Raw genomic sequence first — 22,378 nt, 5'->3', positions numbered from 1 at the left:
ACTTTAGCACTCTGTACTCTTTGCTGATGATCATGCTTCTTATAAGAAAATGGAAGCAATTGGAGAACTTCCTCATGATCTCATCATAGAATTTACCCTATGCTGTGATAGTGTGGCCTCCTGAATGTTCCTGAAGAATGGCTTTCAGTGCTCCCCAGGGCATCTCCTCCATGGGCAGTGTTAAGGACATTGCTCCAGTCTTTCTTCCCTTCCTCTCATTCATCACAAATTGGTTCCTCTCTAGAGGATACTGTCCTTTAGCATACAAGTTTGCTGTTATTTCCTTCTTGGAAAGAAAAAAAAAGTAGCAAAAAACAAACCTTTCTCTTGACTAATCTTTCCCCTTAAGCCAGGGGTCCCCAAACTTTTTACACAGGGGGCCAGTTCACTGTCCCTCAGACCGTTGGAGGGCCGGACTATAAAAAAAACTATGAACAAATCCCTATGCACACTGCACATATCTTATTTTAAAGTAAAAAAAACAAAACATGAACAAATACAATATTTAAAATAAAGAACAAGTAAATTTAAATCAACAAACTGACCAGTATTTCAATGGGAACTATGGGTTTGCTTTTGGCTAATGAGATGGTCAATGTGCTTCTCTCACTGACCACCAATGAAAGAGGTGCCCCTTCCGAAAGTGTGGCGGGGGCCGGATAAATGGCCTCAGGGGGCCGCATGTAGCCCGCAGGCCATAGTTTGGGGACTCCTGCCTTAAGCTATCTGAATTTCTCTTTTCCCCCCCTTCCGATTGCTCTTTAAATCTGAACTCAAAAATGTTGTTTACACACTCTGCCTCATTTTCTCTTCTCTTTTTCAAACCCATCCCAACCAGGTTTTTGTCCTCAACATGCCAACAAAACTGCTTTTCTCAGGGTTTGATGACCGTCAGAATTCTAGTGACCATGGGTATTTTTCTCTGTGTTAATATGTCCTCACAATTTTTAGAGACTTTTACAAAGCAATTTTAGAATTTATTGTATTTGCAAAAGATCTTTTTTAGTAAAGTTTACTCAAAATCTTATTGCTTTATATTACAGTGAGCTAATCTTTAAAGTTTTAAAACCAACAAATCCTGCTTATTCAAACATACAGCAGCAACAAAGGGATTGGCAACACTTATTCCGCACAAAAAGAAAGGGAAGAATGACTTCTAAAACAATATATCATAATTGAATCAAGAAAATAACTGAAAAACATTTTTTTTTTACAGTTTTACAATTTGTCATAAAACTGAAGTTGTCAAAAATACTCTAAATCCTGTATGGCAAGCATTCAAGATCTCAGTCAGAGCATTATGTAACGGCGATTATGACAGGTAAACTGAATGGCATCTTTTCTGAGAGCTTTGATTATTCACTCTAGATTTTGTATGCAATTGTTCTAAGTTGATTTTTTTTAAAAATACTTAAGGTGGCTTTTTACCTATGTAATTATGTATTCACAAGAGAATGAATGCTTTATTTAAACTTTTTAAAATAACCTTTTTTAAAAAATTCACAGTGATTGGGGAAGAGGAATAATTTAGTGAATTAAAATTGGTTAAACTGACTGTATTCCCAAGAACGAAAAATGAGGAAAGTGTTAAAAAATATATTCAATATTTAAGTTTTAACATATTACTCAAAAATCATTCCAGAATTTTCACTGCCTCATTGCTTTCATTTGGTATTGACTTTCTAGGCTGGAATAAGTAAATATATGAAATACAAGATAGTGACTAGGTATATTATCAACCCTGACAAACTCTTGAAAATGATATTTTTGGCAGCACTGTTCTCATGGTTGCTAAACCATAAAAGTTCTAAGAGTCTAGAACGGGATGTCGTGGTGCTGAACATCTTTCCACGGTATACTTGAAAATTTCTTAATATCAAAGTTTTTTCTTTTTTTTTGAAGTTGATTTTAAGATTATAATGTAAAAACCCCTGTTTACCTCGAAAGCAAAGCAAAAAAATGGAAAGTAAGAACTCAATCTTTTTATTTTTTTCTGTTACTTGTATATTTGAGAAAAATGAGAATTTATTTTATTATCTAATATCATAGAAGGAATGATTGATTACCAATATTTCATTATCTTTAAATTATGTCATGCCACTTGTCTCATTTATTATTTAATAGGATCATAACTCAATTTAACGGGTCCTTCTTTCTCTAAGAAAGTGGTTCTTGGGCTGTGGTTCAGCATCACCTGGTTAACCTTGTAGAATTCCAAGTTCTCAGGCCCCAGCCGAGATCTGCTGAACCAGGAAATCTGGTCATGAGGTCCAACAATCCATGTTTGGACAAGTCCCCCAGTGTTATTCTGATCCATGCTGGGATGAGAAATCCTGCTCTAGCACAATGTTTTCAAAACTAGAGAAATAGCTGCTTGCCACCCCATTGAGGAAGGAGTTGTATCAAACCACACATCTCTCCCATATACTTTTCGTACCCCCTGTAAAGAATCAGTACAGATTTTAAAAATCTCTGTTAAGATATAAATTGATAAGCAATAAAATTAGCAAAATCAAGTTCAAATTACATTGTAAAATCTTCAGACATATACTATTTTACCTAAAAAAGTTACAACTTATTTTTAAATTCTCAATCATATACTATTTTGATCTTGCTAAATAATTTTATGTGTATTTTTCCCATGAACAGAACAATCAAAGTAGAGGTATATGACTGGGATCGAGATGGAAGGTAAGACATTTTCTTTTATTCTTACTCTTGAAACTATGTTTTAAGAAACAAGTATACTGAAATGACCATATTTAAAATTTTTCATTTTGTCTTGTTTTTTTTTCCAAATATTATTGAAGTGTTTACTTGAGATTTTAAGAATGAATATATTGCCTTCAATGTAGAGATTAAAATAGAGGTATTCCTTATTATCCAGTAACACAGTAAATTTCAATCTGATGATTTCTAGCTTTATGGCTGTAGAGTATTGATTCTCAGATTTCTATATCTCACAATCTTTTTTACTTTATTTTTCTTTTTAATCAATTTTTTATTTTTTATTTAGAGTTGATATACATTATTACATTCATTTCAGGTGTATATCCCAGTGACCACACATTACATAACCTACTAAGTAATCTTCCCAATAAACCTTACACCCATCTGACAACATACATAGTTATTAGAGTATTATTGACTATATTCATTATGCTGTACTTTATATCCCCATGACTATTTGGTAACAACCATTTTATACATCTTAATCCTTCATATTTTTTACCCTCACTCCAACCCCTCTCCCATCTGTCAGCTGTCAAAATATTCTCTGTATCTATAAGTCTGTTTCTGTTCTTATTCATTTATTTTGTGTTTAGATTCCATCAATTATCGATAGATATGTATTTATGGCTATTTTAATGTTCATTTTTTTATATTTCCTTTTCTTTTTCTTAAAGAAGACTTTCTAACATTTTATGTAATAATGGTTTGGTTGTGGTGAACTTTTTTAGCTTTTTCTTATCTGAGATGCTCTTTATCTGTCCTTCAATTCTAAATGATAGTTTTGCTGGGTAAAGTAATCTTGATTGTAAAATCACAATCTCTTTGAAGGTTTCCATAGTCTTTATATTTCATATTATTCATGGGAACACACCTGAGTCTCTACCCCTTCTTCTCAGAATAGACATACCCCTCACAAACAATAAGCTAAAATGCTAGAATTATATCTGGTGATTGCCAATATAAATAGTTGTTCAGAGTTCTGTAATTATGGTCTCCCTCTGCATATCACAGCAGATGTTAAAGACCATAAAAGAGGGAATGTATTACTTTTTGTCTTTCTTCTTAAGTGTTTTTCCACTGTTTCTGTTTTAAGTAGGATTGATATTGAGGTTTTTATTTTATTATTATTATTTTTTTATTAAGTGAGAAGTGGGGAGGCAGAGAAACAGACTGCCATATGTTCCCTGACTGAGATCCACCTGGCAAGCTCCCTACAGGGCAATGCTCTGCCCATCTGGGACCACTGCTTCATTGCTCTGCAACTGAACCATTTCAGCTCCTGAGGTGAGGCTGTGGAGCCATCCTCAGCATCCAGGGCCAGCTTGCTAGAGTCATTTGAGTCATGGCTGTGGGAAGAGAAAAGAGAAAGATAGAAAAGGGGAAGGGGAAGGGTGGAGAAGCAGATGGTCACTTTTCCTGTGTTCCCTGACTGGGAATTGAACCTGGGACTTCTACACACTTGGCCAGCTCTCTACCTCTGAGCCAAACATACAGGTCCAGAGACTTTTTATTTTTATTTTAACATGATAGTAAAGCCAGGGTACCTAGAAATGCTCAAATCTCCCCTTAGCCTAGATAACTGCCTCTCCAGGTGGTGCCAAAGACTGTACATACAGAGGCCAATGGAGAAGGACAAATGGGAAAACAAATGGCATTTAGTTTTACTTGGTTGCATGCCTTAAACTTCAGCTCAGACATTCACTGATAAATGGAGCTAAAGCATGAAGTTAAAACTAAAATCTAAGGCACTATATGCAAGCCAGCAGCCAAGCTCGAGGGTCTGTATACCTAAGCACAGGCAGGAGCAGACCTAAAGGGTCTGGATACCTGAGCACTCTTATTCAGATAAGAACAAGGTTTGATCAAAAAGGTTGGACTGGGCCCTGGCCGGTTGGCTCAGTGGTAGAGCGTCGGCCTGGAGTGCAGAAGTCCCGGGTTCAATTCCCGGCCAGGGCACACAGGAGAAGCGCCCATCTGCTTCTCCACCCCTCCCCCTCTCCTTCCTCTCTGTCTCTCTCTTCCCCTCCAGCAGCCGAGGCTCCATTGGAGCAAAGTTGGCCCGGGCGCTGGGGATTGCTCCTTGGCCTCTGCCCCAGGCGCTAGAGTGGCTCTGGTCGCAAAAGAGCAACGCCCTGGAGGGGCAGAGCGTCGCCCCCTGGTGGGTGTGCCGGGTGGATCCAGGTCGGGTGCATGCAGGAGTCTGTCTGACTGTCTCTCCCCGTTTCCAGCTTCAGAAAAAAAAAAAAAAAGGTTGGACTGTCCTGAAGGAGCACCTCCTCTCATCCCTTCTCCAGCATGGGTAATAAAGTACCTAATTGGAACACCTCATGCAAGCACATATGTGCCGTTTTCCCGACAGTCACACACATGGTCCATTAGGTGTCCTGCAATTTGGCCCAATTAGTGTTTTCTCCTTTCTAAGGAGTGGTAAGAGAAGATGGAGAGCAAGGTAGAAATAATGCTCTACACTTCAGCAACTACCAAACAGGTACATGAGACTCAGTGCTTTTTTTTTTTTTTTTTTTTTTTTTTTTGAAATGCTGCAATGCTTAGCCTATGTTTTATTTTGAAGGGAAGACAAGAAAAAAAAAGACAGCTAAGAAAGCTTGTTCATATCCATGAATCAGGACAAATTCATCCCATTTTCCCACATAGATGATATATGTATAACTGTATTCATTGAGGAGCTCCAAAGTCTTTAACTACAAAAGAAATATTCAAATATTTGCCACCCTATATCTAGGAAGACTTGTGCTTGTTTTTTTTTTTTTTTTTGGACTTCATACTGATCACCCTTTATTTTTTTTATTTTTATTTTTTTTATATGTGCCACATATTCTTTATCTAGTCTTCTATTCTTTTTTTTTACAGTGATTAAAGCCTTTAAGCAAACTCTTGGCCAATACAGCAAGAATCCATAAAAGAGTAGTGTCCTTAACATGTTCACCAAGTCTAAGTTGGCCGCAACTCCATGCCAAATCCCTGAAAAATGCAACCCAACCACAGTTCAGTCTGTTAGGAGCAGTCACAGGGAGCAGGAGTCCAGGAAAGTTCCCCACAGGAAAAGTCCGCATGGCACTGGAATTGTTGTCACCATTCTATACTTTGCAGCTCATGTCCAAGTCCCAGTGACCGCTGCTTCTAGCTGGTAATGATTCAGGTAGACTGGAAAAAGCCATCTGCAGCATGTATGGGTATGGAGCTTCTGTTCTCTGCCTGGAGAGATGAGACCAGGTTGCTTTTCCCTGGAGCTCTGCGACTTTGGCTTGGTAAAGAAAACCTTGGGATACACTAAGCTGGGTGGCAAAGGTAGATTCATAATAGAAGTTGGCAAAAGGGGGAAAGAGAGCTCTAAACTAGGAGTAGGTCCCAGCCTGAAATATGAGTGGGGCATTGAGGTAGGAGGAATAAAGGAAACACTATATATTAAACAAAGCAGCAGAAAATAGGACTATCAACACCCACAACAGAGATCTTTGAGGGAAGAATAAAAAACTTGACTATTCAGGCAATACATAGTTAAGTGGCCCTTGTGCAAATGAGATCAGTTTACCTGCTTCTTGGAAGAAATACCCTAGGCTCGTCCACAGTGTTGTAGATGGGGCCGACGGCCCTGGGCACCTTCAGCCTTCAGTGGCAAACCCCAGCATTCTGGGCAAGTTTAGGTCATAGGTGGCTGGAGCAGGGCTGGAAGAGACTGAACCCTCCCTTAGAGGAGCGAGGGGGAAGCCTACCTTCCAGTGTCCTTGTTTCCTCATAACGGAGGCATGTAAGTCTGACAGGCTTTAGCTCAATGACCTTCCTTTCCATTATTGAAGCAGGACCCAGATGGCATCTTATGAGATCCCTTTGGGGTGTTGGAGCCTTTAAGGGCGTATCCTAAAACCTGGTAGGTCCCCTGATCTCTATTGGGCTTTTTCTGCCTCTTGGTATCTTAAAAGCCATGCTCAGAAGATCTCGCTGAGGGGTTTGAGGATCCCCATCCGCCTCTATAAATCTTTTTTATATACCTGGAGCTATTTGGAAAAAGACAAAACAGTTTTATTAGCTGGATCAAATAAAGAAAGTAGTAGTTTGCAGGAGAAAAAGATTTGGCGTCTCCTGTTCATCAGCATTCAAAAGAAATTAAAAAAAATTTTTTAAGTGAAAAGCATGATATGGTAAACCTGTAGGATTTCCAGGATATGACTACCCCCTTTTAAATTTTTTTAAATTGACCTTAAAATATTTTCTGGGTCCACTTTAATAATACCTTAACTTTAAAGATTGTAAGAATGACAAAATACAGTAAATGCTTTTGCTTCATATGCAGGAGCATTTTAAGTTTAACCAGTTTAGGAAATCTAATAATAGAACAATGCATACAGACAATGAGCTATAACATGCTTAGCAGCCTTTCCTGTTCTGACAGAGGTTACTATAAATCCAGAATATGTATCCACTGTAATGTGGACATAGGACTGTTTGCCAAATGAAGGTATATGAGTAACATCGATTTGCCAAAGTTGTCCTGGTAGGGGTCCTTGAGGGTTAACTCCAAATGAAGGGGCAGATTGTAGTATAGGACCCCTTGGACAGGATTTCCCAATCTGCCGTGCTGCTTCCCGAGAAAGTTGAAACTGTTCACACAGGGCTGCAGCGTTCCGGTGATGAATAGTATGAGACTGAATTGCTAGATCTCTCATGGTTGCTCCAAATAATTTTCCTCTGGGTAGCTTGATCAACAAGGGCATTCCTAGGCCCTGGCCTGTTGGCTCAGTGGTAGAGCATCGGCCTGGCGTGCAGTATTCTGGGGTTCGATGCCCAGCCAGAGCACACAGAAGAAGCACCCATCTGCCTCTCCACCCCTCCCCCTCTCCTTCCTCCCTGTCTCTCTCTTCCTCTCCCACAGCCAAGGCTCCAAGGGAGCAAAGCCAGCCCGGCCGCTAAGGATGTCCCCATGGCCTCTGCCTCAGGCTCTAGAATGGCTCTGGTTGTAACAGAGCAACACCCCAGATGGGCAGAGCATCCCCCCCGATAGGCGTGCCGGGTGGATCCCGGTCGGGCACATGCAGGAGTCTGTCTGACTGCCTCCCCGTTTCCAACTTCAGAAAAATACAAAAAAAAAAAAAAAAAAAAAAAAAAAAAAAGAACAAATAAAAGGGCATTCCCTTGTGCCAAAGCTCCAGGGAGCATGGAGTGAGCTCGAGTATGTCCTATGAAACATGGAGCTCTATGTTGACATATAAGTCTTTGAAGAAGGAGGAACTGCTGAAATAGTTTATCAGCATTTGTCCCTAAGACAGCAGTCTTTATAGTGGAAACACCATAAGTAAATATCTGCTGTCTGTATATAGATTAAAGGGGGAACACAGCAAATGCTGAAAAGCCATGATATAATGGCAAATAATTCTAGACTTTGAGCTGACTTGAAGTTGACAGTTTCAGTATAAAGTTGTCATTGATTTGCAAGAGCGATTTGCCATTTAGTGGAAGTTTCCCATAGCCATTGTTGTTGATCCTTTGAAAAAAGGAACAACAATAATTTTGAGGCTCAAAACCTATAAGCTGTAAGGGTCGCCTATGCCCCTTGATAATCCAGGAGGCGACAAGATCAAAATATGGAAGTGTATTCCATGGGCTATTAGATGGTTCAATGTGCCCAAGATGTAGCTGCTCTTGTACCAGTTGAGCAGCTACCCGAAGTTTCTCCTGAGAAAGAGGCCATTGGTCTACCCACACAGGATCATCCGATTCCCAGGTAATTGGGTCCGCACAATGCACCATTGCGGTAGCTAGAGCTACCAAGACCCCTATGCTAAACTCTGATATCCCAATCCACACCTTCTGGTATTGGGTGCCACTTCTATGGGGGTGAGAATTCCTCGCTGTTCTTTCCCTAGTCCCTTGGTGGGCAAAAGTCCCCGATCAAGCATCTGAGCACTGACTAAACCATTAGGACTGATAAGCAACGCTCCCATATTTTTCAAAACATCTCTACCCCACAAATTCACTGGCCATCCAGGGAGCACATAAGGCTTAAAAAAGTCCAGAATGACCTTCTTAATCTTCCCAATGTAGAAAACTAGAACTTTGTTGAGGGGATTTACTCTGCCCTATATCTTGTAATTCTGTGGCTGCTGGATGAGTGGGCCAGGCAGGAGGCCAGTGTAGCTTAGCAACAACAGATAAATCAGCTCCAGTATCCAAAAGTCCTTTAAATGTATGCTCATGCATTGTTAGTTCCATTTCAGGGCGTTCCTGACCTATTTTTTTTAAATCCAATTGGCAAAATCAGAGGGGCCAAATCACCAATTTTCTTGGGGCCCCTTTTGCAAGATGTGGCCTGAGAAGAAGAATTAGCATCCTTATACTATTCTTCCAACTGCCGAGACTCAGTGCTTTTAATCTTCAGGTTATATCCCAAACATGATTGTGCTAAAATGGCCTAACACTGTTTGACATTTACTCTTAGAAATGATCAATGCTATATCACTGATCTTGCCATTTTGATCAGATTATTCATTTAATTAATTTTTTATTTAGGTTTTCTTCACATAAATTCTACGTGCATTTTGAAGAAATCTTATGAGAAAACCTTATGTGGCCCTGGCCAGTTGACTCAGTGGTAGAGTATTGGCCAGGCACGTGGATGTTCTGGGTTTGATTCCTGGTCAGGGTACACAGGAAAAGCGCCAATTTGCTTCTCCACCTCTCCCCACCTGTTCTCACTTCTCTCTCTCTCTTTCCCTCATGCAGTCATGGCTCCATTGAGCAAGTTGGCCCCAGGCGCTGAGGCTGGCTCCATGGCCTTTGCCTCAGGTGCTAAGAAGAGCTTGGTTGCTGAGCAATGGAGCAACACCTTAAATAGGCAGAGCATTGCCCCGTGTGGACTCCTGTTGGGGTACATGCAGGAGTCTGTCTCTCTACCTCCCCTCCTGTCACTGAATAGCCCCCCCCCCAAAAACAAAAAAACTCTTGTTTTCTTATAGGGACTTTAACCTCATTGTTTCTCTAAGTTTTATTCACTGAGAAAATGAGTTTTTCTCCTTAGAATAAATGAAAAAAAAAAATGCCAATCTGAGTAAAGTAGTGTTTTACACCTTATATCATATACCCAGAAGATAAAAATATAGCGTATATGATATGAACTGTTATGATAGATCATATTTTAATTGAGAAAGGGCAAAATTTGTGGCCATTTTCTAGTAATTTAGGAAATTGAGAAAGATTTTAATTTAACAACTTAGACACAAGGGATATAAATTCAGATTTTATATGTGTCCATGACAATTCAGTTCAATTTTGCAAAAACTATAGATATTTTTTTGTCTTGCTTTCAACAGGTAAGTTTTTGTGACTCGCCTATTCTGAATCTACTTCTGAGCCACAACATTTTTGAATAGCTTTGAAGATCAGAGTTACCTTGGAATTTAATTATCCTTTTTTGATGTTGGAGCTTTGAGCATTTCTGTACAGGATATGGCTTATTTACTATTTCTAATGTGCCAAGTATTCTCTAAGCATTTTTCATGTTATTCCTATTTACTTTTCACAATAAGAGATAAGTGCTATATTAATACCATTTCACAGATAAAGAAACTGAGGAAAAGAATATTCCTAATGTCACACAACTAATAAATGGAGCCAGGACCTTAACCCCGGTAGTATATATGTTCCAACAATGCACTCATAACTAAGACACTATATATATTTTTTTTTTTTCTGAAGCTGGAAACAGGGAGAGACAGTCAGACAGACTCCCGCATGTGCCTGACCGGGATCCACCCGGCACGCCCACCAGGGGCGACGCTCTGCCCACCAGGGGGCGATGCTCTGCCCATCCTGGGCATCGCCATGTTGCGACCAGAGCCACTCTAGCGCCTGAGGCAGAGGCCACAGAGCCATCCCCAGCGCCCGGGCCATCTTTGCTCCAATGGAGCCTTGGCTGCGGGAGGGGAAGAGAGAGACAGAGAGGAAAGCGCAGCGGAGGGGTGGAGAAGCAAATGGGTGCCTCTCCTGTGTGCCCTGGCCGGGAATTGAACCCGGGTCCTCCGCACGCTAGGCCGACGCTCTACCGCTGAGCCAACCGGCCAGGGCGACACTATATATTTCTATAGCATTATGATTGTAAATTTTGGCACTTAAAGCCTTCAACCTTGATGTTGGTCTTACTCTATGATTCTTGAGTAATTGATAATGTGGGTGGGAATTATGAAGAATTCAAGAGCTGTTTAAGAAAGCTTTGGCCCTGGCTGTTTGGCTTAGAAGTAGAGTGTTGGCCTGTTGTGTGGAAGTCCCAGGTTCAATTCCTGGTCAGAGCACACAGGAGAAGCGACCATCTGCTTCTCCACTCCTCCCCCTCCGCCTTCTCTTTCTCTCTCTCTCCTCCTTCCACAGCCATGTTTCAAATGGTTTGAACAAGTTGGTCCTGGGTGCTGAAGATGGCTCTATGGCTTCGCCTCAGATGCTAAAATAGCTTGGTTGCGAAGCAGTGGAGCAGAGACTCCAGATGGGCAGAACATTGACCCCAGACGGGGATTGCCAGAAGGATCCCGGGGGATTGGGGTGCACGTGTGGGAGTCTGTCTGTCTGCCTCCCTGCCTCTCAATTAATTTAAAAAAAAAATGAAAGAAAAAAAAATCTTTGAACATACGTATGTTATTTGACATTTTATATTATCTGGAAAAATGTATGAAACAGTCCTAAGAAGCAAGTCTTATGTAACAGAAAGGTAGAAAAAAAATGAGTATTATAGATTTTGAAAGAATCTTAACAGAAATCAAATGGGCCAGTAAATGTATGGAGTTACTTCAGATTATGAGAAGGAGAGCTAAGGTTAGATCAACAACAAGTGAAAGAGAGTAAAGATAGGGAGAAAACAGAGAAAGAAAGGTCATTTATGGAGTAGAAGTAAAAGAAGGGAAGGATTTGGATCTTTAGATTGAAAAAATGGTGATTTACTTTTTGAGATATGGATTTAGAAAGAAGTGAAATATATAGATAAGAGATTTTGTAAACTCATGTTGTCATTAAATTATCAACTCTTTGGAGGAAAGATGGGCACTGGTGGATACAATGTTGATTAATTTTTAAATTTAACTTCAACATACCATTGTTAACAGCACATTTAAAAGAAGCCTTAGGAGTTAAAGACCTTTAAACATTCCTTGGAAATGAATTACAATTAGTAGGATAATTAGAGGAATGTACCATGATTCATAACTGGTCTAATAATTTTATAATGCTGGTGTAAAATGGTCTTTCTTTAATTCAAAATATAACTATATTTTATATGAAAAATTTCAGTGTGTAATTCTTTATAACTTATCTTCACTAAAGCAGCATTTTTCAAAGTTAGCAAAATAATCAGTTTGTGGATGACAAAAAGCAAAATTGCAATCATGCTTAAATAATTCCTGAAAACCCTTTCAACTAAATAATATATGTGAAATTTAAAAAGCATATGTCTCCAGTAAAAATGATGTATAAATACTCTAAAATCTAGGTATTAGTTTTGTAATGTAATAATAATAGTCACTGTGTAGATAGTTGGACAAGTTAATACTATAGCTTGTGGTTATGTGTGATATAATAACATAGCACTATTATATTATTTTCCATGCATTTTTGTTTATCTGACATAATTTCCCAAGTTCTTTCTGTAAATTAGAGTGAATATATGATGCTTATTTTATTTCATAACACAATGTAATTATCAACAGAGCTTGTTTCCTATTTTTGTTTGATTTCCCATCATTTTTAATATTTGTTGTAAATCCTATACATGTATCACTGTTTTTAGAAAAGATTACTTGGATTTTTTACTTTTACTTTTGACAAGATCAGTGGATTTTTTTTGACAGTATAGACCAGCATTTTTCAATAGAAATATAAGGTGAGTCACATAATGTAATATTAAATTTCCTCGAGGCAACATAAAAAGTAAAAATAAACTAGTGAAATTAATGTAATAATATATTTTATTTAATCTTATATGTTCAAAGTATAATTTTAATATGGGGTGAATATAAAAATTATTGAGAAACTTTATATTTTTTATACCAAGTTTTGAAACCTTGTGTGTATTTTGTGCTTATAGCACATCTCAATTTTAAGTAAGCAACCTATATCAACATATAGCTGGTGGCTACCATATTGGGCAGCACCATGTAGACTTAAATGAAGTATACTGGATGCATCCTAAGTATCTTCAGCTCAAATGGAATGTTTTGCATGCATTTAATAGTTTAGAATTGGCCTGACCAGGCAGTGGTGCAGTGGATAGAGCGTCAGACTGGGATGCAGAGGACCCAGGTTTGAGACCTCGAGGTTGCCAGCTTGAGCGCAGGCTCATCTGGTTTGAGTAAAAGCTCACCAGCTTGGACCCAAGGTCACTGGCTCGAGCAAGAGGTTACTCCGTCTGCTGAAGGCCTGCGGTCAAGGCACATATGAGAAAGCAATCAATGAACAACTAAGGTGTTGCAACGCACAACGAAAAACTAATGGTTGATACTTCTCGTCTCTTCTTTCCTGTCTGTCCCTGTCTATCCCTCTCCCTGACTCTCTCTCTGTCTCTGTAAAGAAAAAAAAAAGTTTAGAATTGTCCCCTTATAAAATGTGGAAAAACTGTGCAAACACCTGTATTATTTTGTGTATAAATTAAACCATAAGAAACCAAGAAATTATCTGATCTTTCGACCTGGAAAGAATATTTTGTTCAAAAGAAAATGCTTGACAGTGTTACTTACAGTTACATTTTGTTTTACTAGCTGCAGTACTTCAGGTATTTGAGGTGATGATATTCACATATTAGGAGCTTTCAGAAGTGATGTGACCGTGAGTCAGAATTCTGATGGTGTATTTGACTCAATCCATCAACTTGAAATTATTTCTGAAGTATATATCTTATTCATCTGTGGGGCATACAAAAATGTGGTAATGTTGTTGCTCAAGTAACCAGTTGACGGGAAATTAGGTACTTGGAGTTCATCTAGAATAGAAGAAATACAGACATTTGTCCCTTTATTTAAACACATTGACAATGGCCTGAGAGTGTAGAGGCATTACTTGACCTTGGTAGGAAAAATCAGTTTAAACTGCTTTACTTAAAACATCCCCATAATTCCCACCATTTCTTTAAGGGATGTGAAGGAAGAATATTTAAATCTCATTTTAACAGTTGAGAACCTGAAATGATGAGAAACTGACTAGTCTGTTACAGGCAATCAGCGGAGGCATCGGGAAAAGCTTCAGTTGATTGAAGTTGCTTCAGATGACTTTGTGTAGCTGAATTTAAAATTCAGGGAGCATTAATGGAACAGCTCTGCATTAAAACCATGAGATTCTAATGTGGGACTGATTGTAAATGGGCCACCAAGTAGATCACTGTCTCCTAGAAAATGATTTAATGAAAAGGCTCAACCAGCAAACTGCGTGTGCTGTCTGGTGAAAAGGAAGAGTAAAAGCTTCATTGTTATCACTGTGTACTTTATCAAATCTAGTCATTTTACACTGTGATCCTTCTTCTAAGTTCAAACTTTATTTATCTGTGAAATGTGTACGGATGCTATAATTTTTTAGTTACCTTTGACAATAATATCGGACAAATGCATTTAACATTTTTTTCTGTGATTATGCATTGTTAAGGTATGAAATAAGTGATTCTTGGCCTTTACTCAAGAACTTACTTATAAGTTGTCTAAGACATTATAACTCATGTAGGAGGAACATGTGTAAACCCTTTATATTTTTTCATTTATTTTAAATTTATTCACTTATTGTAATTAATTCTTCTCTAACATAGCCCCGTATTGGCTTGCAAAAATGAACTCTTGAGTGTCGTAAAAGCATATTCAATAGATAAATGAAGCCGTTTTCTTGTTCCGCTACCTACTACTTCTTTGAGACTTAAAAAATGATAAGTGGAACTTTGCAATATATACGTTATTTACTGATATACTATTTTATCTTCTACCTATTATAATTTTAGGGCTTTTTTTTTTTCACTTGTAGCTTATGGATTTCTTTTTTCCTGTTCACTTTCAATCTATCATTGTGTCCTTATGAAAGATTGAAATATGTCTATGTCTGATACCAAAAGTGGTAATCAATTTTTTACTTCTGTATGTTTGTATTTACAATCCCATAGAAATTCTATTCATTTATTTTGGAAGAAATTATCATTGAGCATTTATTATATACTAAAGTGTTTGGAAGGCAATGTGACTTCATGAGAAGCTGCAATTTTTATAAAACAATATTTTAATTTTTTAAAATATGGTTTCTCCTATCCTTCTACTCGTCTGGAGTGCTTTTGGATTCTCTCAGATCTAAATTTTAAGGGGGAAAACTTTTTCTGCTTTTCAGTAAAAAAGAAAATTATATAAACATTTCTCATTGGCCCTTTACTAAAAGACATTTGCAGGATTTGGGGTTGTTCAGGGTTAGCCCTTTGCTCTTCTATCACCGTAAACTTGTGTAAGTAGCCTCAACACTTTGAAAGGCCTTCTGTGCTTCTGTGTTTACTTCTGTTTGTTGGTTTTTTGTTCAGGTCCAACTTAAATGCTATCAATTGTCTGAAAGCTTTCCTTACACATTAAATTCATTTAATTTCTTTCTCCCGTGTGTTGTGTTTACCATTTAGGAATGTTTATTAGCAGAGCTAACACATTATGCCTTAGGTTGAAGTGATTTATTTCTGCTTTATCTTTCATATTAAATTGTAAACTCCTGAGGGTGAAGAACTGTGCTTTGTTTTATTATTTTTCACAGAACAGATTACAATGCCTTTAATATAGTAGTTTCTTGCTGTGTTATTTCAGTACTATAGAAGAGAGTATTTGAAATAACTGTCATTTTTCTAATGAACACTCAATCCTCCATCAGTGCTTTTAGATCTCATTTCCATGTTTTACTTGAAATTATTTGAATAATATTAGTGCTTTTATTTCTCTAGTGAAATTTCAGACAGTAAGTAATTAATTCAGCTTTCATTTTATGTCTTTTTTTATCATTTTCAGATGTCTTGGATTTTATATTAAGATCATATATCTGTGATCTTCTTGTCATGCAGATTAAATTTTCTGCTATATTCTATGTTCAAATACTGATACATTTCACCAAGTGAAAAACAGAACTATCTAATTCAAATCAACAAGTACACTTATAGTATAAATTTTGATTTTTGGTCATCTTACTGTTTATTTTATTTACCTCCATTAGAATGTCATCAATTAAATTAATTTCTTATTTCTGCATAAGGCAATATTAGAGGCCTAAAAGGATGGAAAAGACCTCTATAGTTACCTTTTTTTTTATAAGAAGGAGGCCGAGTCTAATTATTTCCAATATTGAATTCATCATCAACTTCAGCACTCAATTTGTCTTTCCTCTCTTAGGTTGTTATTTGTGAGAATACCAGGGGTGATATTCAAAATTTTTATCAAACATCAAAATAGATGAGAACTAAACAGTAGAAATAGGATCCTAGGAGTTCCTTTCTTTGCCAAGGAAAACCTTTTAATGGCTAGTTTACGGGTGGCCCGGAGAGTCCAGGGTGTTGTCCTTGGCAGCTGGTGTAGTAGGAGAGCACAAAGAGATTCAGAATAGCAGCTAATCATCAATGTGAGAATATACAGATGTTTTTATATTTGCTTTTACTCTACTGATTTACACCCTTGAATATTAATCTCTAGATATTACCATACTTCCAAGTTTGCAGACTTGAAAAATTATAATCACACTGACCCCTCCCTTGCTTTCATCTACCGTATCCAGTCAGACGACATCCCTTCCATCTGTAAGAAATGAGCAATGAAACGATGCTGATAGTCTTCAAGTTAATTTATAATTAGTTACAGTTTCCAGTAGGCTAGAAGGTGAAATAAATGTGGGTATTTATAATGTATAAATATTTATTGCTAAATTAAAATGGTTTTTTGCAAGTGTCATAATTTGTACTATAAAGTGATGGGAATAATTCTTAAAAAAAACAGATAATGGAAGAATAGTAAAGACAGTAACAAAGCAATAGAAAATAATTTTATAGCACAGATAAGGGAAAGAGAGTAAAAATCAGAACTAGAGAAAGTTTGAATCAGAAATGGAAGAAAGAGAATTTATATTCAAAATTTATATAGTTATAGAAGTAGAAGGGAATTTATAAGGAAGGCCTGAGAATAGAACAAAATATTCTAGCGAGCTCTGAAACGAGGGCAAAGGGGTAGAGCTGAGGTTCCTTTTTTTTGTTTATTTTTTTTAAACTGAGAGGCGAGGACTCCCTCATGCACCCTGACAGGGATCCAAGCCTACTAGGGGGCGATGCTCTGCTCATCTGGGGCACTGCTCCATTGCTCAGGAATGGAGCCATTTTAGCACCTGAGACAGAAGCCATGGATCCATCCTCAGTGCCTGGGGCCAAATTGCTTGAACCATTTGAGCCATGGCTGTGGGGGGGAGGGAAGGAAAGAGAGAGACAGGGAGGGAAAGAGAGAGAGAGTAAGAAGAGGGAGGGGTGGAGAAGCAGAAGGTTGCTTTTTTTTTTGAGACAGAGAGAGAGGGATAGATAGGGACAGACAGGAATGGAGAGAGTTGAGAAGCATCAATCATTAGTTTTTTGTTGTGACACCTTAGTTGTTCATTGTTTGCTTTCTCATATATGCCTTGATCAAGGGCTACAGAAGACCAAGTAACTCCTTGCTCAAGCCAGCAACCTTGGTCCAAGCTGGTGAGCTTTGCTCAAACCAGGGTCTCAAACCTGAGTCCACCCCATCCCAGTCTGATGCTCTATCCACTGTGCAACCACCTGGTCAGGCAAGAAGGTTGCTTCTTTTGTGTGCTGTAACTGGTAATCAAACCTGGGACTTCCACATGCCTGGCCGATGCTCTACTATTGAGCTAATCTGCCAGGGCTGAGCTGAGGTTTTATAAATGTTTGTCAGAAAAGATGTGGGTTCTAAGTCCACCTTTCCAAAATAGGTCATTTTATGACTCCATTGCCACCATTGCTGAATTAGGGTTAATTCTTTGGCATAGAAAAATAACTTAAGATATCTGAAAATCTTAGTTTTTAATTTAGTCTGTAGACATGAGTTAGTATTAAAATCTATAGCTCTTGGACCCCAACATTCTACAGTAACTCAAGTGGAGATCTGCTAGGGGGGTAGGCTGTTTGTTCATGGGCAGCCAAGTTTCTACTTTTGAGTGAGAATAGGAGGAATAATTTGCCAGTACCTTATTACCAAGACTGTGTGAGAGTCCTAGTTGCTCTAGTTGCTCTATGTCCTTGTGACTATTTGGATCCAGTATTGCAGTTTAGCCGTTCTTGTGAATGTCTCATTGTGCATATCTCACTTTGCATATTCCTGATCAAAAATCAGATTGAACACCTTTTCTTTAGTTTTTGGCCATTTGGCGCAGTCTGTAGATTTAAATACATAAAACTTTATAAGTAAAAAGGATCATACAATTAAAAAATCAAAGACTATTGGAAAGTTAACTGCAACATAATAGTAAATGTAAGATTTCTTTGGTATATAAAGAGCTCTAGTTCAATAAGAAAATGCCCACACCTAATCACAAAGGTGTGAAGACTTTAGCAATTTACTAAAGAAACAGAAATGGTGAAAAATTATGAAAAATGTCAAGTCTACTAATAGTAATCAGTAAAGAACAAGGTATATATGTGATATCAAGAAAGAGGGTAGGGATTTTAAGAGAAAGAAGACCGTGAACACAGTAAGTGAATGTTTCTGTTTCGAGCATGTGATTCTTGCTGAGTAGGTTGTAATGTATTAGAGGAATTAATGGGAAATACAAATATAGAAAGGTAGGTCAAGAACTTATAGACCTTTGACAGACTGAAAATTATAGGTTGAATCCCATTGTGATTTTTAATTGTCATTAAGAGATTTTAGTCCTGCCTGAGCAGTTGGTGGTACAGTGAACAGAATGTCAGCCTGGGACACTTAGAGTACCCAGGTTTGAAACCCTGAGGTCACCAGCTTGAGCATGGGGTTCATCTGGCTTAAGTTTGGGTTCACCAGCTTAAGCATAGCATTTCTGGCTGGAGCATGTGATGATAGACATGACCCCATGGTTTCTGGCTTGAGCAAGGGGGTCCCTGGCTCTGCTGAGCCCCCTAGTCAAGTCACATATGAGAAAACAATCAGTGAACAACTAAGGTGCTGCAACTATGAGTGGATGCTTCTCATCTCTCTCCCTTTCTGCCTTTGTCTCTCTTTCAAAAAAAAAAAAAAAAAAGAAGAAGGAAAGAAAGAAAAAAAAAAAGAAAAGATAGATTTGATTCCAAATCATGAACCAGAGACATTTTAGCATGATCAGAGCTATGGGAAAATATATGTAGAATGAAATGGATTCAGAGAGAGATAGCAATGTGCAGATTAGCAGAGGTTGTTAAGTAATGAAAACTTTCTCATTATAGCAATGCCTTTTCTTTATATAGTAGGATGATTATTGCTATATAATAGTCACCCACTATATTCTCTGTGATTCTAAATATGAAGACATTTTGAGATTTTGTATTTTCAACATGTGTTGTATAGCTGTTCCAAATACACGTAAAACTAAGCTTAGCAATATCTAAGTTCTAGAAAAAAGTTTGTTAAAATTTAGTGAGAAATTCATATAAATATAAATTTGCCAAATACTTTTACTTTTTTTAGTAATTTTAATATCCATTGGAATTGGCTAGTCCAATACTGAGAAATAGAGGAGAGAATAAGAATATGTATGGGAGAGACTATTGTGGTGTGGCCTTTTTGTTCTATAATTATCTCTTATGGAATATTTTGGTAATTCAATTTCATGATCATTCATTTTAAGAGTTTTAAATTTAACTTGACATTCCAAGCAATTTTATACATTCATTCTCAATTCTCAAAAAAAAATCCCAATAATAAATATTGTTCTTATTCATTTTTAGATATGAAAGTTAAGGCTCAGAATTTGGAAATGACTTGTCCATTTTATATGACTATTAAGTGGTCATTGGCTTTCAAACCAAACCACTGTTTATTTATCTACCATAACTGTCTCTCTGAGCATTAATTTTATCTCCCATTGTTTTTTGTTTGTTTGTTTGTTTTTTGTATTTTTCTGAAGCTCGAAACGGGGAGAGACAGTCAGACAGACTCCCGCATGCGCCCGACTGGGATCCACCCGGCACGCCCACCAGAGGCAACGCTCTGCCCACCAGGGGGCGATGCTCTGCCCCTCTGGGGGCGTCGCTCTGCCGCGACCAGAGCCACTCTAGCACCTGGGGCAGAGGCCAAGGAGCCATCCCCAGCGCCCGGGCCATCTTTGCTCCAATGGAGCCTTGGCTGCGGGAGGGGAAGAGAGAGACAGAGAGGAAGGAGGGGGGGGATGGAGAAGCAGATGGGCGCTTCTCCTATATGCCCTGGCCGGGAATCGAACCCGGGTCCCCCGCACGCCAGGCCGACGCTCTACCGCTGAGCCAACCAGCCAGGGCTCCCATTGTTTTTTACTTCTTGATGTAAGAAAAATGGAACATGATATTCAGAAGTCCAGAATCTTTCCTTTGAAAGATGACTATAGACTATAGTAGACATAATCGAAGAGAATTAATCTGAGACAAAAGTGTATTTTAGTCATTTATTCATATTACAGTAAAATCATGCTTAGAAAGGAAAATTTTATAGTTTTTGACTTAGAACTCTAAGACTCATGGAATATTGTCATTACCAGTGAAAATTTAGCTCTGGTCAATACTCAAGCACATTAGAGTGCTGATGCTATTTATTTTTAAAATTTTTTTATCTGATTACTGACAATTCTTTTTGGTATTGGTAAAACCTGAGTTTACTAAATGACATTTTATATGCTAAAATCATTTGCTACTCTTTTCTATCAAGCATTTCTATTCTAGTTTTAATATTGAAGTTCTGGTTTTCAACCTGATATCTCTTAGTTCTGGTTTGCTTGTGTGTATAATTTTGGTAATTAAAATTTCGAACTGTGACTACATATGCAAATTGAAGAGGTAAAACAAAGCCTTCAAAATAGTTTTATTTGAAATATACAAATAATTGTGTATTTGAATTATCAAATAATATACTCATTTCTGTATTTCATTAGCTATGAAGGGAACAACTTCTTTGTATATATACAACATTTCATAATAGTTTGAATCATTTCTTCATTATAATTTAAATCAGATAAGACAGTCCACATTAAGAATTATGCTACTAAAATGATCAACATTTTAATATTAGATAAGACCACATAAAATTCACATCTTTGGCACTGCACTGAATTTAACACCATCAAAGAGTACCTGAGAATAAGCCATTCCTTTTCATTTTTCTTATTTATTCTGAGTGTATTATTAAACAAACTAAATTTAACTATTTGGCATTAAGATTCAGTTAGAGCCTGACCTGTGGTGGCGCAGTGGGATAAAGCGTCGACCTGGAACACTGAGGTTGCCGGTTCGAAACCTTGGGCTTGCCCGGTCAAGGCACATATGGGAGTTGATGCTTCCTGCTCCTCCCTCCCCTTCTCTCTCTCTCTCTCCTCTCTCTCTAAAAAAAAAAAATTAATAAATAAAAAAAAATATATAAAAAGATTCAGTTAGAGGAAGTACTCAGTAACTTTTTCTTACTAGTAAATGTGGTCTTTAAAAAGAACTAGATATTTTTTGTTATCACAGTTTCTCCTATAATTAATATTTATCATATAATGTCTTTAAGGATATCAAAATAATCTGGATTTTCAAGTTAATTATAGATATAGTTATAATACAAATGGCATGTGTTAATTACAAGTGTATACTATGCTATGGAGTGTTGCAGAATTGTTGACAACCTTTTCTAGAAACCAGATCTTCTAAATCTTCATATTGATATACTCTTTTTTTTTGTTAATTTTTTTATTTTATTTTATTATTATTTTTATATATACTCTTAAAATAACACATAAATATATAAAATTATATAAATATTCATAGATTGTGCTACTTAAGTTACCTGGCTTACTGAAATTATTCTACAATTACACCTCTAAGATAGAAATATAAACTAAACATATATTTTGACCTCAGTTTATGATTTTGTACAAAAATAGAACAAAAACATGCAAACAAGAGAAGACATTTTTTCTAAGTGCAATTTGCCTTATGGTTTATGTTTAATTTCCAATTGAAATGTTTAAATAAATCTATAGAAAAATATCATTATACTTTAATGTTCACACATTAGCAGTGTCTATTTGAGGTCATTATTATCTAAACAGTTCTTTAGTGCTACTTTTCCTAAAAGTATAAAATAAGATATTTAATATATAGGGTCTTCCATATGTACTTTAGATCACATGCTAATATACTGTATTAGCGTATATTAGAGCATAATATAAATGAACAAGACAGTGGAACATATATATTATAAATTTACATTTTAACCTGTAAAATTACTTTTAACATATATTGAGATTAGGGCTGAATTTATGGCCATTTTCTAGGATAGTACCTTTCTTCTAAGAATCCAAAATAATTTTCTCATGGGTTGTTCAGAACAATTCAAGTTAATCAATGTAACTTCTTTTTTGAAATGAATAGGAAAATACATAGTATGGTTTCGAGGGATGAAAAATTTTTACTAGAAAGCTTGATGACTTAGTCTATAGAACC

General features: G+C 37.2%; 1 protein-coding gene and 1 non-coding gene across 2 annotated transcripts in view; both read left to right on the top strand.

The window, feature by feature from the left end:
- CPNE8 (copine 8) overlaps positions 1–22,378 on the top strand; it is a 219,232-nt gene that overhangs the window by 105,476 nt on the left and 91,378 nt on the right. Inside the window, exons 9-10 of the mRNA XM_066258094.1 lie at positions 1,217–1,321; positions 2,650–2,691. Coding sequence (XP_066114191.1) covers positions 1,217–1,321; positions 2,650–2,691 — 147 coding nt within the window. The remainder of the gene's footprint in view (positions 1–1,216; positions 1,322–2,649; positions 2,692–22,378) is intronic.
- On the top strand, positions 4,614–4,689 carry TRNAS-GGA (transfer RNA serine (anticodon GGA)). Its single transcript has one exon. It is a non-coding gene; the product is annotated as a tRNA-Ser (tRNA).

The sequence above is a fragment of the Saccopteryx bilineata genome, chromosome 2, assembly GCF_036850765.1.
Source record: "Saccopteryx bilineata isolate mSacBil1 chromosome 2, mSacBil1_pri_phased_curated, whole genome shotgun sequence".
In the NCBI taxonomy this organism is placed as follows: Eukaryota; Metazoa; Chordata; class Mammalia; order Chiroptera; family Emballonuridae; genus Saccopteryx; species Saccopteryx bilineata.
This window is presented reverse-complemented; position numbering and strand designations above follow the sequence as displayed.